Source organism: Parasteatoda tepidariorum, chromosome 4, assembly GCF_043381705.1.
Source record: "Parasteatoda tepidariorum isolate YZ-2023 chromosome 4, CAS_Ptep_4.0, whole genome shotgun sequence".
Taxonomy (NCBI): Eukaryota; Metazoa; Arthropoda; class Arachnida; order Araneae; family Theridiidae; genus Parasteatoda; species Parasteatoda tepidariorum.
The window spans coordinates 48,218,764-48,235,163 of record NC_092207.1 but is presented as its reverse complement, the minus strand read 5'-3'; the positions used below and the strand labels follow the sequence as shown (position 1 = coordinate 48,235,163).

General features: G+C 26.1%; 1 protein-coding gene across 3 annotated transcripts in view; it reads left to right on the top strand.

Moving 5' to 3' along the window:
* Nucleotides 1-10,677, top strand: part of LOC107457549 (cytosolic phospholipase A2) — a 33,612-nt gene extending 22,935 nt beyond the window's left edge. For all 3 annotated transcript variants that reach the window (XM_016075723.3, XM_016075724.3, XM_016075725.4), the window contains 4 exons: nucleotides 3,923-4,098; nucleotides 6,880-7,061; nucleotides 7,138-7,330; nucleotides 7,976-10,677. In XM_016075723.3, the coding sequence (XP_015931209.3) occupies nucleotides 3,923-4,098; nucleotides 6,880-7,061; nucleotides 7,138-7,330; nucleotides 7,976-8,193 (769 nt within the window). In that variant the 3' untranslated portion in view covers nucleotides 8,194-10,677. The remainder of the gene's footprint in view (nucleotides 1-3,922; nucleotides 4,099-6,879; nucleotides 7,062-7,137; nucleotides 7,331-7,975) is intronic.
* Nucleotides 10,678-16,400: the final 5,723 nt, after the last annotated feature.

The window sequence follows — 16,400 nt, the reverse complement described above, 5'->3', positions numbered from 1 at the left end:
TTTTAGATTTATTTTTTATTTGCTTTACAATTTGCATTGTCTTTAAATTTTATGTATCACACCATTTTTTTTTTTTACAAAACAAAAAATTTTCTGGAGAATATATTTGTAATTTTTCATGTGATTTTAAGATTTTCAATGTACTACATATTATTCAAGAATTTTAACTTAGGCTTAATTTGTTTAAAGTAATCTGCAATTAGAAACTTTTTTTTTTAAAAAAAAAGTCTTCTTAATATCATTATTACTATGTGTGCTTTTCTATTATGTTCCATTTTAGCTAAGTATAGCTATTTTAAAAAAAATCTTGTTAAAAGTGCATTTTAATTAGATATAAGTAAGTGACCTATAATAATTGCTTTAGTTTACAGTTACATTTTTATAAAAAATGTCATCTAAAATATTTAGTGTAAAAGTAATTACTGCCCCTTTTTTAAAAATTATTTTAATTCAGTGTTATCAAATTGAAAAAAATTTTTATGATGCAAATAAAATTTACATGTACCTATTGAGCTAAAATTCTAATAAGTAATTTCTTTATTATTTTAATATAATATATTTAAACACAATTTATTTTAATATAAGTAATTACAAAATATTTATAAACATAAATTGATCATTTAACATAGAATGAATAAATAAAGCATTATAGAAAAGCAAAATGTTCTTCCTTATAACTTCAAATTTAGTTGAAGCAGCTTTTATATTATTCGATGATATGATTTTTGAGTGATAATTATGCTGAGAGCTTTTTTATGCACATGAAAGCATCATTGTCATTGCAATATGATATAAGCATATAAAAGTTTTACAAATTTTGAATAAAATTTAATATGCTCTCATTAAGTTTATTGTAATCGGTATCATAATCTAAACACTTCCATTTCCCTTAATTATTTTTTTTGATATATTTAATTTAATTGTTATATTTCATATTTATTTTCTGATTTCATTATGGAAAAGTCTGCTTTCTTACTAACAAAAATATTTTTAAAGAACCATGTAAATTGATGTAGATTTATACTTATTTAATTTAGTACTAAGTACAAGTTGTGGTCAAGTATGAAACAATATTTTTCGCCAAATAAATCATCAAAGAGCTTATCTCCATGTTTAAGCCCAACGAGAATGACTTCTTTACAAAGGAGGTATTATAATTGATAAAAGTAATTACCAGTCAAAAGGCACTAGCCAAGCAGGCTGTTGAACACTGCTTTGCTTTTTAGCCCTGCACATATTTGCTTAATATATATTTTCTATTTCAGGAATGATTGCTTTTACAATAAAAAGTTTTTTTAAAAAATATTTCTCTTCATTTAGTTAAAATTTGCTACTGCACGGCTTGTTAATGCAATGTACTACTATATTATGTATTACATTTTGCTTACTAGTACTATCATATGATACCACAAATATATTTTCTATTTGACATTTTTTATTACAATATTGAGAGTTATTTTTAGTAGTTTATTTAACTTATCTAAATAGGTAAAGAATGTTCTATTTTAAAATTATAAATTCAAATTTAGTGCTTAATTATTTTAGTGAGCTAAGTTTTTTTAAAATTATGTTTGGCTTTTTTTAAATTCTGTTTTTTTTTTAGTAACTATCACATGCATGAAATTAATGAAGGCAATGAAAGAAAAAACTACAAAAGTTATCGTGAAAAAATAACTATGCTTAATGAAAAATTACTGTTTGTTTTTCTAATCAAACTATCTTTTATGTCTTTTTAATAATAAAATGCCTCTTCTAATCATAGTTATACATTTTATTAAAAATATTTTCATTCACTATTTTAATATTCTCTTTATTACTGCATTTAAAAACAAAAGGAATGATTAAATCATCAAGCTGAATTGTGCCTGAAAATGCTTTGCCATTAAATATAATAAAGTGGAATGTTTTTTAATAAAATATAATAATGCTTTGTTCATGAAGCTGTTATATTTTATTTAAAACTATCTCCATACTTTCTTAAGTTGCAATTTGTTTTTGGCCAATGAAAATTTGGCTATTACTAAACTATTGACTTTACTCTTATATATTTAACAGTGACATGCAAAAAGATCATTTCACCGACATGTGTGGGACACTTTTTAGTGGATTTTCTTTATTAAATGTGTTTTGATGTTTTAATTTTTAAAACTAAAAATTTTCTGCAATTTTTATGAAATTTCAACTATTCTTTGATTTTTAAGACTGTCTTTTTTAATGTATAAAAATTAATTTCTTATAACAATCAAATCAAGCCTCACATATGGGATAGAGCTGAAATTGGATAAATATTTTTCTTAAAATTAATTGATGAATTCTGTGAATTGAAAATAATAATTGAATTATCCTATTTATTTTCATGAAATAAAAATTAAAAATGTATTTGCAGGAGTTATAGTAATGCTATGTAAGTTATTGTAATATTCCAGCTGCTTTTTAATTTTGGAATTAGTCCGCCAGGATGCTACAGAGATGCCAACTCGCTCCAGACAGTGGATAAATATTCAAGTGGTAGTCTTTTAATGTATCAATTCAGGCGTATTAGAGCAGATTTGTTGGCCACTCTTTCAGGAACGCCATATTAGGTTGTCCAACGATGCTCCCACAGTGAGGACAGATGGTACAGACATTAAAAGAACATCCATGCCTTGTCCAGGAATTTGAGCCCAGAACCTTTCTGATGCGAGGCCAGTTCTCTGACCCTAACACAGTCTGCTTGGAGAGACAGTTCATAATAAAAAGACTTTAAACTTAATTTTAACTTATTGTAGACTTTCATTATTAAAGATTTACAATGTGCTAATACATTTTAACCATATAGTATTTTTTTATGACAATTTATTAAATAGCGATAGCAAAATTCAATTTCTATTCTATATGTCAATGGAATGTGAACAAAAAAGTAAAAAAATATTTTTCTCCAAGAATTACAGTTATGTTTATTCTTTAAACCTGTCTGTTTCATATGTTATACAATCGTAAGGATTTCGACATTTATAAATTAACTGATATACCATTTGTGTCATTGATATTTGAATCATATCTGGACTTTTTATGCTTATTATTTGTCTTAAGTAATTGAAATCAAATATAGCAATTACTATATTTCCCAACAATTATTCAAATTTTTAGCATGACTTTTTTTCATCATTGGAAATTAGTTTGGTACTATTACACTGGCATTGAATTTTCCATTAATTTCCTATCATATAATAATTATATCATCAGCATTTAATACTGTCTATATTCACAGGGCCAGGATAGCCTGCCCAGTAGGGCACTGGGCCCATGTCCGAGAGTTCGGGGTCCCGGCCGAAGACAACCTGTGTAGTAAATGGTGACTGACACACGTTAAATCTGTCGAGTCTTAAAGTCCTCCATGTTCCCATAACAAATCGATACCTCTGGGGGTACTGGATTGGAGATTGAAGCGCTCTCTGATTTAGGTCAAAATTACGATCTGTGGATGAATGAATGGGTCTGCCCTATAAACGAGCTTGACGCATGGGTGTGGCAGAAGTCAAATTCTTGGCCATAGATGGCGCCACTGGAAAACAAGAGCAATGGCACCCCTCTGTCTAACAAGCATACGCCACAACAACAACAATATTCACTTGCTATTTCAGTTTTGTTTTAAATTTATTTCTAAACTACAAAATTATTGTAGAATTTTTAACATTAGCATATGCTAATTCTGAAAAATAATTTTCCAATGGAATAAAAGTTTATTTTGTATAATCAATTTAAGTCATATGACGTGTTTTATGTTTAGTAAGTGTTACAAATTTTATACAATTTAAGTGAAAAGATAATTATGGTTGCTAAAAAAAAGTAAAACTCATTTAATATTTTGTAATATCTTTCTCGTGTAGTATGTTTTTATAACGCTTTGTTTCTAAATGTTTAATATATAAATTTTTTATAGCTGTTCTGAAAAACATCGTATACCTAGCGTCTGGAAAGAATTTGTTAACAACATTTGTTCTACTTCTCTCTTGGATACTCGAAAAGGTAGAGCTGGTCGCATTTTAAATCCATTGAGAGGACTTTCTTTAGTGCCTTGTTTCTCTTTGTCTCCTCCTACCAGCATATGTAACGATGGTGAGTTTTAGTGTTTTTATAATTATTTTTATATTTGCTCAGCAATTAGATGTCTGACGTCAATGATTATTGGCATTTGTCCATTCAGAAGACAATAAGGTTCAACACACAGGTACGACGTCGCTTACATATATACAATTAAATCTGTTTTAAACCACATGGTTAGGCATGATCACTTTTTTCTTCTCGAGTTGCAAGTACCCTTTTGACTTGTTATTATTATTATTTATTTATTTTACACTTTTGGAAATCTGAACTAAGTTTTAGAGTTGTTTGTTTAAAATTCTTTTGGTCTAAGAATTTATCAACTTCAATAAATTGTTTACTAAAGCACAAAATAGTTTTTTTGATGTTTTTAATCATATAAAGTAAGTTTTAATTAAAGAAAACATAAATATGCTTTGAAAAAAATATTAACTTTTAAATTTAGATTTAACCTTCTAATGTGTTTTTATTATGACTAAGCACTTGCACTATTTAAAATATTGCTTATAAGCGTGTACAGTGCACCAAAAAAAAAAAATAGACCACCATAAATAACTTTTGGATCTAATGATCAGATCTTCAAGTTCTAGGATTCAATCTCAATGATTCAGGAATGCCCTCAAATATGCTAATATATAAGTAAGAACGATATTTTAAGTTACAAAATCAGAGACAAAAACGTACAACACACTTTTGTGACCGCTATCTTTGAAATATGGTCCCAATAGTTCGATGAGAAGAGCGCGCCAAAGTTTGGACCCCTTAATATTAATTTTGCTTTTTGCATATTTCGTCATCTCGAGAACTTCGAATTGAAATTTTTTTTGCTCAATTATAAAATTCACTTTACCAAAGATAACTCCATTTGAAAAATTACTTTTTGTAAATATTTATTATTTTTCATTATTTTATTTAATAATGGTCGAAAAAATTTTGAATTGTAAGATATACAGTTTTCCATCATTTTAAAGAAAATAATTTTGCTTTGCAAAATACAAAATTTGAGCAAAATCGGTTGAATAGTTCCTTAGAAATTGGATTTCAAAAAACCCACATATTTGAAATTAGATTTTGCAGGACCGATTTTGCTCGAATTTCGTATTTGCATGTAAAATTATGCTCTTTAAAATCACGCAAAAATTTGTATACCTTTACAATTCAATATTTTTTGATGCTTATTAAATGAATAAATAAAGAATAATAAATATTTATAAAAATTATTTTTTGCATGGAATTATCTTTGGATAAGCCAATTTTTATAATTGTGTGCAAAAATTTTAAATTTCCTTAAAAAGTTCCCGAGTTATAGCGAATTACGCAAACAGTAAAATTAATATTAAGGGGCCCAAACTTTGGACTGCTCTCCTGACCAAACTATTGGGACCATTATTTTGGGGGTCAAAAATCCGAATCTGTCGAATAAAAAGGTATGTTTATTCTGATCAAAGTACGCATTTGTGTCTGATTTCTAACTTAAACTATCGCCTGCACTTATTCATTAGCGTATTTATAGTCACCACCTCGATCTATTAAGATTGAGTTCAAAAACCTAAAGATCCGATCATTAGATCAAAAGTTATTAATGGTGGTCTTTTTTTTTGTGCACTGAACAATGTGCTGCCACAATAGCACTGTTAGTGACGACATATTTTTTTCAATAAACTATGCTTTCCATTCCACAGTGTTGTTTTATTTATTTATCTGCGAGATTACCCCATACAGTTTCCTTAATTAAAATATTTTATTTGCATCTATGTTGCTCAATAAAATATTTATACATTTTTTTACTTTAATTCAAGAACATTTTAGTTAATTTATTTTAAAATGCAGTTTTGTGTTACGTGATGTGATAAAAAGCGACCACTTCTTCCTCATCTTAATTTTTTTTTCTTCAATAAAACTATTTTTTGATGAAAAGGAAATCTTTTCATTTTGAAAAGTAGCAGTTTTGAAAGAATTTTAATACTTAAAATAATGTATTTTTATGTAAATATATTACTAAGTTGACTGATAAAAGAAAATTGTGCCTGAAACACTGATCATAATTGTTGTCAACATGTATAAATACTTGGGCCTGAAGCTTTTCATTCAAATGGGTTGTACATTCTTACATATAAATTATATATATTTTTCTTTTTATAAAAATATTTTAGCACACTTTACAAATAAAAATAACTTTTAACTAAAATTTGGATATAATTATTGTAAAATAGTAAGTTTTTTTTTCATATTTAAGATTAGTTTCATTCTAATGTGGTAAGTATATAAAATGTTCCAATTTAGTACTTTTTCTAACTTGCGCCTTTCCATCGCAATAATTCGTATTGAATAATATTAAAATAATTTAAAATAAAGTTAGTTATTATAAATACCCAAATGTCTCTTCATTGTGTTCGTGTTTCATAGAATAATTTTAAAAAAAATTTTTAATCTTGCAAGGGGGCGCACCCAAGTCTATGAACGCCACTGTTTATTAGTCTAGACAAAAACCATGAAACTATAAATTGACAAAAATTATAAAGCATGGTGATTCAGATAAAAAAAAAAAGAACATCTTTTACTGGTCCTTAAGATTTACTAATTGTTTTAAAGTGGCAAGAGGGTTGTACTGAGCATGCCCAGCTAAACTTTGTCTTCTACCTTAGGATGCTCTATGTCTTTTGGTGAACACAAGTTTTACTATTTTTAACACAAACCATAAACATAATTAATTATTAGAAGTATTACTGAACAATTAATCGTTTAGTTTGCTAAAATGAATTTTTCTTTAAAAAAAATTGTTTTTTTTTCTTTCAGATGCATTATTTAAAGGTCTTACTGAGCCAGCTTCTACAGATTCAAAAACATTATATTTAGTGGATGGTGGTCTCACTTTTAACTTGCCATTTCCATTGTTAATTCGGTCTCAACGTTCTGTTGACATTCATATAACATTTGATTTCAGCAGCAGAGAAGCTGATCACACTGCCCCATTTAAGGTTTTAATTTTTCTTTATTTAATCCCGATATTTGAGCAGTTTTTATAAAGATTTCTGAATTGTAAATTTTTTTTAGGAATTATTATTGAGTGAAAAGTGGGCTCGCATCAACAATCTCTTATTTCCTCCAATACATGACCTTGTTTTAGAGTATATGAAGCAACCGCCGAAGGAATGTTATGTTTTCAAACATCCAACAAATGAGTTTTGCCCCATTATAATTCATTTTCCACTTATTAACATGGATTTTAGAAAGTTTAAAGAGCCAGGTACAAATATTTTGGTTATTTTAACATTAATTACGATTTTAAGTATCTTTTTCGTTATTATCTTCTTTAATTAAAAAGTTTGTGTGATATGTGTGTTGTTTCCAGGACTGAGAGTCTATATATATATTTATGAATATTATATATTTATGAATATTATATAATTATTAATTATATTGGTAGCATAGGTATTTTATTTTGCACTATTTTTAGAAAGAGTTAACATTTAAAAAGCGTTTAAAATTCAAAAGTGAATTAATTGAATAATCCCTTTTAAAAATTTAAAAAAAAAATACTTATCAATGTGTATTATTTTTTATACCCTTTGGAAATTATTCTTTAAAAACAATTGGAAAGTTGACATTATCTTTACAATTACTTAATTTCATCTTACAGCTTGTTCCTTTCGTTTCTATTTTAAATTTTACAATGTATTGTTTTTTAAAAAAATTATCCATTACTTCGTTATTTATTATATGTTTCTTCTTTAGATCAGTTTTGATCAATGGAATATTTACAATTGATTTTTAAGATTGAATAATTAAAAAATATTTTTTTTAGTAGTTTGATGAGAAATTTGAATTTTTTTCAGTATTAAATATTTTAGAATATTTCTTCTTTTTTTTATCAGAATTTTATATTAAACAGGTGTGCCTAGAGAAACTGAAGAAGAACTTGAGTTTGCAAATTTCAACATTTTCAGTGATCCAAAGAAGACATACTCTATTTTTAATTTTAAGTATCCTCCTAAGAAGTTTGATCGTCTGGCTAAACTAATGGAATTCAATGTCAAAAACAACATTAATATAGTAATGGAAAACTTATCTGATGTTATTTCAAGAAAAAAAGAAAAACGGTTAAAATGAATTAAAGGCTTAAAATGAAATGGCTGAATGTTAGAGAATTTTTTTTTTCTAAATGAGAATTAATAATGCTTGAAGGAAGCTAAAAATTTAATCTGAAGTAGCCATATTGGTCCTCTCAATCATTTTTTAAACATTTAAACAGTTTTGTTTAGGTCAAAGTCAAAACATTTAAATCTGCTTTGAAATTCAACAATGACAGAATTTCTTTGAATATAAGTTGTCATACATTTTAAATAATGTAAAAATAAGGTATTAATTTCAATAATTTATATCACGTTTTATGAATCAAATATACGGTATTATATAAATTAAAATTTTTGAAAATACTATTTTTCATCTGCAAATTCCTAAGTTAAACTAAGAATATTTTGCCATTCCTTTTTTTTATTTCAAAAACAATTTATTGCTGTAAATTATGATGCAGTACATAAACTCTACTTGAAATTAAAGAAAGTAAAGTTTTAATAATGAGTCTATTGTGCAGGGCTGCAACGTGTGACTAAAAATGTAAGAAGTGGTAGAAACTAAATTAATTTAATTATTTTCAATCATAACTACCACCATGACTAATATTGCAAATTATTCATATTTATTGTGAAAATATTCTGTGTGTTAATTTTTTATATCTTTTAATAGATTTTTACTTTTTAGTCACCACTTTATACAGTTTTAGTTGCCCGTGGCATCCATGTATTGGGTAAATTATGGAAATTAAAAATATGTACATTAGTTTTTGAGTTTTATTGATATTTACAAAAACTATTATTGCATTTTCAAGAAGAGGTCAACAAATTAAAACATGTTTCAATTTTATTGATTAATTACCTTAATTTATCACTAATGATTGTTAATTCTGGAAAAAAGACACCCAAATTTATTAATTATATTTCTTAAACAGTGTAAGAAAATTCAAAATTCTACTTTATTTCATCTCTGCACTAAACAAATTTAAAATATTGTATTTAAAAAGTGGTTTTATGTTATTATTTATTTTGCATTCTGTAAATACTAGCATATTTCAGTTTTCATTTCATATGCAGTCAATTTTCAATAACTCAGGCATGATAGGACCAAAGAAAAACCCTGATGTATCGAAAGTTGGACAATTTGTTTAGATTTTAAAACAATAACAAATGGCTTTTTAACAGTAGGGTCGTAGATTTATTGTGTTTAAAAATATTTCCTCTTAATCTAATTAAAATTAGGGGGAATTCCAACTTCAACACTATATATTTCTTCTTCATGATTGGATTTCTGTTTGCATCATTATTAACTTCCAAATTTAGAATTTTAAATTTACTTTTGGACATTTTTATCAGTTAACACTTCTTCCCCACAAACTTTAAGAAAAAATTATTAACGCAGATCTCATCCGGAACTTGATGGATTTTAAATGTATGATTAAATTTGAATATCATGCATTTATATTAAATCCATTACAGTATTGATGTGGAAAATTCAAACATGTATAAAAGTAAGTATCACGGTTTTATCCTTTTCCTGACCAGTTGTATAGAGTTAGAGAGGAAACAATCAATTACCCATCTGTTATGGCTTATTTATTATTATTTTTTTTGTTGCCTTTTTCAGCAATAAAAATTCTAGTTATCTTTTTAAAAATATCAAGTTAAGGGTGCGAAAATTGAGAATTTTTAGCAAGAAATTAAGTATTAAGGCCTTAGCACACCTCAAAAAAAATTTCAGGAATTAATAGTAATCTTTAAGTTATCATACTTTGAGTTATAACAAATTGATCATATATGTTAACATTTTAAAGTTTAAATTGTGTAAATGAACAAAAAATAATTAATTAGTAAGAAAATAAATTAATGAGTGAGAAATGCTCTTAAAATGTTAAAATTGAAATATCTAGCTCTCATGTATATTATATCTGCATAATGCATTAATAAATATTCTCTTTACTAACCATAGTTGGTTAATTTTTGCAATCAGGAATCTTTAAAATTTTATTATCGCTACACATTCTATAAAATTTGCACAATTTGAGAGATTATTTAATGTGATAAATGTTGTATATAATTGAAGTTTTCTTTCAATTGGAAAATTCTCTTTGTCTCCATTACTTCGTAATCTATAGAACTTACTAATTACTATGAATATTTAAACATTTGAAATTAATAAGAAAGAACTTTAAAGTGATAACCTGCTTGACAGTTTTTTTTATATGTTAATTTTTTAATACTGTTAATTTTCTTCAATATCTATGAAATTTATATGACTTTTGAGTACCTTAATTTTTACAAGTTTGTGTAAGTTTTTATGTACAAGTGTTTTTAGTATTAATGTTTGTAAATAAAATTTGCAAATCCTGTTTCAGAAAATATAAAAATTTATGACATTTTTATGTGTAATTAACGAATTTTTATGCAATGTATTTTGCAATATTTATAAAGTATATATATATATACATTTCTTCTATTTCAAGTCTGTGATACATTTTTGGAAATAAACATGTTTATCTCATTTCAATAGTTTGTGAATTATTTCATACCTCAAATAAAGCTCACATAAAAAGCAAAATATTGAAAACAAAAATTTTTAGTAATGACATGAAGATATGCATTAATTTTCACTAAAAAATTTCTGGAGGAGCAATTCAGAAGTATTACAGATTCATGGGTGTCATTTGCAGATGGAACATGTCTCCAATAATTAGAAGTGTCTATAAGTCCCCCTCAATATTTCAGACAAGTAAAGAAAACTTTCATGAATCATCATAGCATTAAAAACAAGAAAGAGACAAAAAAATTTTAAATCTTTTTTACAAGTATTTAGCAGATTTGAAATTCTTTTTCTTCTCCATTGTGGGACATTTCAAGAACTATTGATACTGTGTACTTAAATTTAATCCTTCTCAAAAATGGCGCTCCAGCGACACCGCTGTGCAGATTTATTCTTTAACTGTATTTAGTCTGAAAGAAAGGGTGAGTTTATGAGTTGAAATGAGACAAGGAATAGTGCTACGGACATATATTTCTTTATTTTGTTCTATCCTTATTAGCATCTAGCAGACAGTGGTACAGTTACAATTTGTAAGGTAGTTCTCACAATTGATTACAACTTCATAACCAAGATAGATTATAAAACGAATATAATAGAAAACCTCAAAAATACAGCAATGGGAATGAAATGAATAACTTGTGAAGTAATGCCAAAACATGATTATGTATATTTATCTAAAGAAAAAAGGAAGTGTCAAATTTAAACAATTATACTTATTTAAATATAGTGAAACCTCTATTGGGCGGACACTCTTGAAATTGAAAAAATTGTCCGCTTATGAGAAGGGTACACTAAAAACGAAGTTTTGTAAATTGTTTTTAGAATAATTGCAATGATATAAAATATTTAAATAATCTACAGTAACTATTCGCAATGATATTTATTAAAAAAAAATACTTTTCAATACAAAAGAATATATGAAAAAGTTCCATATACTATATACATAATTCAAGATGTAGCTACATAGAAATGAATATGTTTTTCTTATTTACACAGACATATGTTACTGAATAGGAGCTTTTAGTCCTATGTCATTTGTGCAATCAGTTTAATAATTAGGTTTACACCCCTTTAGACCTACCCATCACTTGATAGGAAACACTATAATACCTCCCAGGATGCACAGAAAAAATAAAGCATCAATGCATACCTGTAAGGCATAACTCAGAGTTGTTATATTCACAGTCAGTAAAATGTCTGACTAAATGTTTCATATATATAAACACCTCAATGACTAGATTTTCTTTTTTTACCCAGCTGTGTTATATGCAGTCAGTCTCGAAATTGATTAGAAGTAGAAAGGAATTTTCAGTAAGGAAGAAGAATTGAGAGCATTAAAGGTGCCATCTCAGCTTTGGGGTCTCATAACCAATACAGTTCAAATAAAGAGATCAAAAGATGCCACTGTCTGAAATATGTCACATGAGCAGTCTCCCATTTGTTATCAAAGAGAGTGATCGATTCTTTAGTAGTAAAATAGCTTAATATTTTTAGTGGTGGATAAGGCAAACAATTTTAAAAAAATTTATTTATTTTAGAATTTAAAGCAGAATATATTTTTTTTTAAATTTAGAAAAATCGCTGTCTGGTTTGAAGAGATCAAAAAGAATTAAAAAAATGCTTCAGCGCATAAATACTGCCTGTGTCCAGGTATGGGAGAGTTGTTTTGCAGAGAAGGTACATCATGGTTTATTTATAGAAGATCAAGGGGAAATTAAAAATATGCCTGTAATGAGAGGCGTCCGCTTTTTAGAAGTGTCCGCAACGTGAGGTTTCACTGTACTACATTTGACTTCATTTTGCCATAACAATAAAAACAATGATGGTAAGCTTCTTCAACAATGGAAAAAACAGCCCTAGAGGAAATAGATTTCTTCCAACTTAAATGGAAGAAGCTTTTTTAAAATTAAATATTAAAAAAAAAGTTTATAATGTATATATATTTATTTATATTAATATATATTTATTTGTATTAATATATATTTTAAATAATATTAATTTTTAAGTTCTTTAACTTAGTATTTTTAAATAAGTAAGCTAAAAGGCAATGATTTGAAAGAAAGATCATTGAATTTCTTAACATATAAAAACAACTAAATGTTCTTTCAGTTTTAAGAAAGTGCGTAAAGTAGGAACTAATTTAATAGTTACATAAAGTACTGTTAAAATATCACAAAACTAATCTTTGTCTAGTTTCTTTGATCTCTTCTAGTGTACTTTAACCTCCAGACACTAGAAGAAAACTCGAACCGATTCCTAACTCAAAATTAAAGTGAATGGTAGCAATGCATTTTTGGGGGAAAATTGTGCATACTACATGCATCAATTCACTTGAAGAATATTTATTTTTAATTTATTTCAGTATATCATACTTGAAGATGATTCCATTATCAGAGTTACATGATTTAAAACAAAAAATTAATTGTTTTCCGAATCCAACCAGGAATAACAAAATTATATAAAATAATAAAAATTAGGATTTTAAATAATAAACCGATGCATATTATAAATAAGTTTCATACTTTTTACTTTTATTTGTACAGACCGTCCATTAAAAATAGTAGAAAAAATTACAAACACTAAATAATATAAATGTAATTTTCTACATTTAATGTAAAAAATCAAGCTTCTAAATAATGAACCAATAGTCTTGTAATATTTTTTAATTAAATTAATCAGACAATGGAGAGAAACTGGGGCAAATAACAAATGTATATAATTTTTTATTTAAGTAATATGCTTATAACTTTTCAATAATATCTATTAAATTATAGAAGGTGTTGCAACAAGTTCAAGAAATTTAAATTCCAAGTGAGAAAAAAATTATATAGAGCAATAATGTATAGAACAATGAATCTGGCAAGTGCCTTCCTCAGCTTTGCTGGCATATTTCTGTGCGTTTGTACGTATATATAAATAAATATATACATGTATATAATCACAGTTGGTTGATAAGCGATGCTATACCAGTGAATAAAATTTTCTTTTCTATAGGGTGATTATAGATACTTTGACATAAATCTTTGAATTTTAAATACTCAAAATAAGTAAATTTAAGAAAAGGTTGAATTACATAATAAAGGTGTTGTTTTCTTGATACCAAAAAGGGAGATTAAAAGAAAACTTAAAAAAAATCATCAGATGATGACACCAGCTAAAAAAAATTACACAATAGATCTCTTATTTTATATATAATTGTGATAATATAATATAAATATATCATATATAACTATAATATAAATATAATAGCATATCATATATAACTGTCGTTTCCTACTGCTAAATAAAAACTTTCAAATTAAATGAAATAAATATATATTGTAATACATATATAAAGCATAATATACTATTATACATATGCATAATATTGTATATAATATATTAAATAAATTCAAATTTTTTGCTCTTGTTGGGACATGCTAAATTTCATCAACACTAGATCATAAAAGAATATCTATAAGACCCATGATTATTAATCTTATTACAGATTCGAATTTCTTGTTCTTAGTCTTAAAAAACTATAAAGTTGTGATACATTAAACCACTTAACTCCAACTCTTTTTAACTCTGCTGTAAGATGTTGATAATGATTAGATACAAACTGTTCCATTCCAAATACGATGTTCCATACATACTCCTGTAAAAAAAGGCATTCAAATTATTATACTATTGCAATTTTAATTTATCATTTAAAAAAAAACAACACATATGTGATGTTAAATTATGTTATCATCGGGGGTGCAGGGGAAGTGTTATGTGGAAAAGCAGCATACCCCCATTGATTTTTTGATAAAAATCTAATTTATTTGTTAATTTTTTAATCAATTGCAAAATGTGCTTATTTTTATGCAATGCAAACTTTTTTTGTTCGTTCAAAGTTGGTTGAAAAGTAATCAGTGTGCTGTATCTTTTCTTGCTGCTATAGACATATCTGGCACAAATTACTAAAGCTATTTCCCAAAGATCCTCAATTTTAATTTACTGTCACAAATAACTGCATAAATTCAAAAAACGTTTAATAAGTTTTTATAACTGAAGGAATTTGAAATCAAATGTTGTTAGAAACAAAATTTTTTTTAACACTTCAACAGGTTATTATTTATTTTTTTTAAAAAAATAATAAAGAATAATATGAATATACCTCTATTACTAATGCTGAATGTTCTGTTGGATAAGTAGTTTCTAAGCCATCATAGCTATTAGCTAAAAAACAAAGATCAAAGATTAGTTCTAGTTTGTTTTCTTAACCACAATAAAAATTTTCAGGTTTAATTAGCCACGCGTTTGAAAATAAGACAACAATAATTGAATGCTTTTTTAAAAGACCCATGGAAAGTCACTTGAAATATTCAGTTGGATTTTTTTTTTTTAAATTTTGTGTAACATCTTATCTAATAATCAATATGATCGTTTACATCGAAAATTAAAAATGAAATTTACATTTAATATAGGAACCATATATCAAATGCGAATATCATATGAGAAATGAGACATGAAAGTATTTTAGCAATCTTAAACATTCATTTAAAAACATTAAGTGTTCTTATGTTAATAATTATTTTTTATTTTATTTAAATTAAAAAACTTTTTGAGAAAACATGCACTGACTTTTGAGACTAGTACACGTTTGTTTTTCCATGTAACAGATTGAGACGTAGAGATTTGAGATTAATAAACAGATCTATTTACTAATTATTAGTTTCTGAACATATTTTTACCACAGAACAAGGTTTGATTAGATTGTACGTGCAAAAGAAGTCTAAACATGAAAGATGAATTAAATGGCACTAATTAAAGTATCTAGTCTAGAATTTACATTTTGAGAAAGTGTTATTTTTCCCAAAATGTTTTTTTTAATAATGATAAAAAAAAAAGAAAGATCAGAATCATTTTCGTCGTGCAAAATAATTAATAAGTCTTTTCCTTTTTAATAATTTGATTTCCCAAGAACTTAGAGATTCTGCACAGAAAAATTCTTCGTTAAAGATAATTTTAAAAGTAATACATCAAAAATTAGTTTATAGCATGTAGTGACGAATTTTTTTGATTAGTACACCATTTAGTTTAGATAACACAGAATATTAGAATTAAGAACACCCTAAGTAAAACAATGCAAAATATTAATGCTATCATTAAAAAAAAATTACAATATATGTCTGATATCATTAAGTTATTGAATGGATATTAGTATTCTTAAGGATGCGACGCTTGTTTCCGAACAAATATTTTAAATGCATAATAACCTGGTATTACTATTTTGACACCCATATGTAATTTTAGAAGATTAAAAACAAAGTAGTTAAAATTTCACTACAAATTTAACATTTTTAATCGATGGCGAACTGAATGTTTCATTATCAGATGTAATACTTTAGATCGTAAACAACATTTTTGTTTTGACCAAAAGTAAAACAAAACAGGAACTTTCTGTTTTCTTTTTTTTCTTCCCCTTCAATTGAACTTCCGACACGTCTTCTTCGAAATATTTTCACAAAATACATTTTTAAAATAAAATAATTTCCTGATTTTTCAAGAATAATGAACAGTTAAAACTTAAAAAAATCCTTTCCTTATAATGAAGAAAAAGTTTTTTTGTAATTTGATACTTCCAAATGGAAAAATAGCAAGTATTAATGCTTAAAGTTTGGCTATCAAATTATAAAAATGGCAACACTAATGAATTT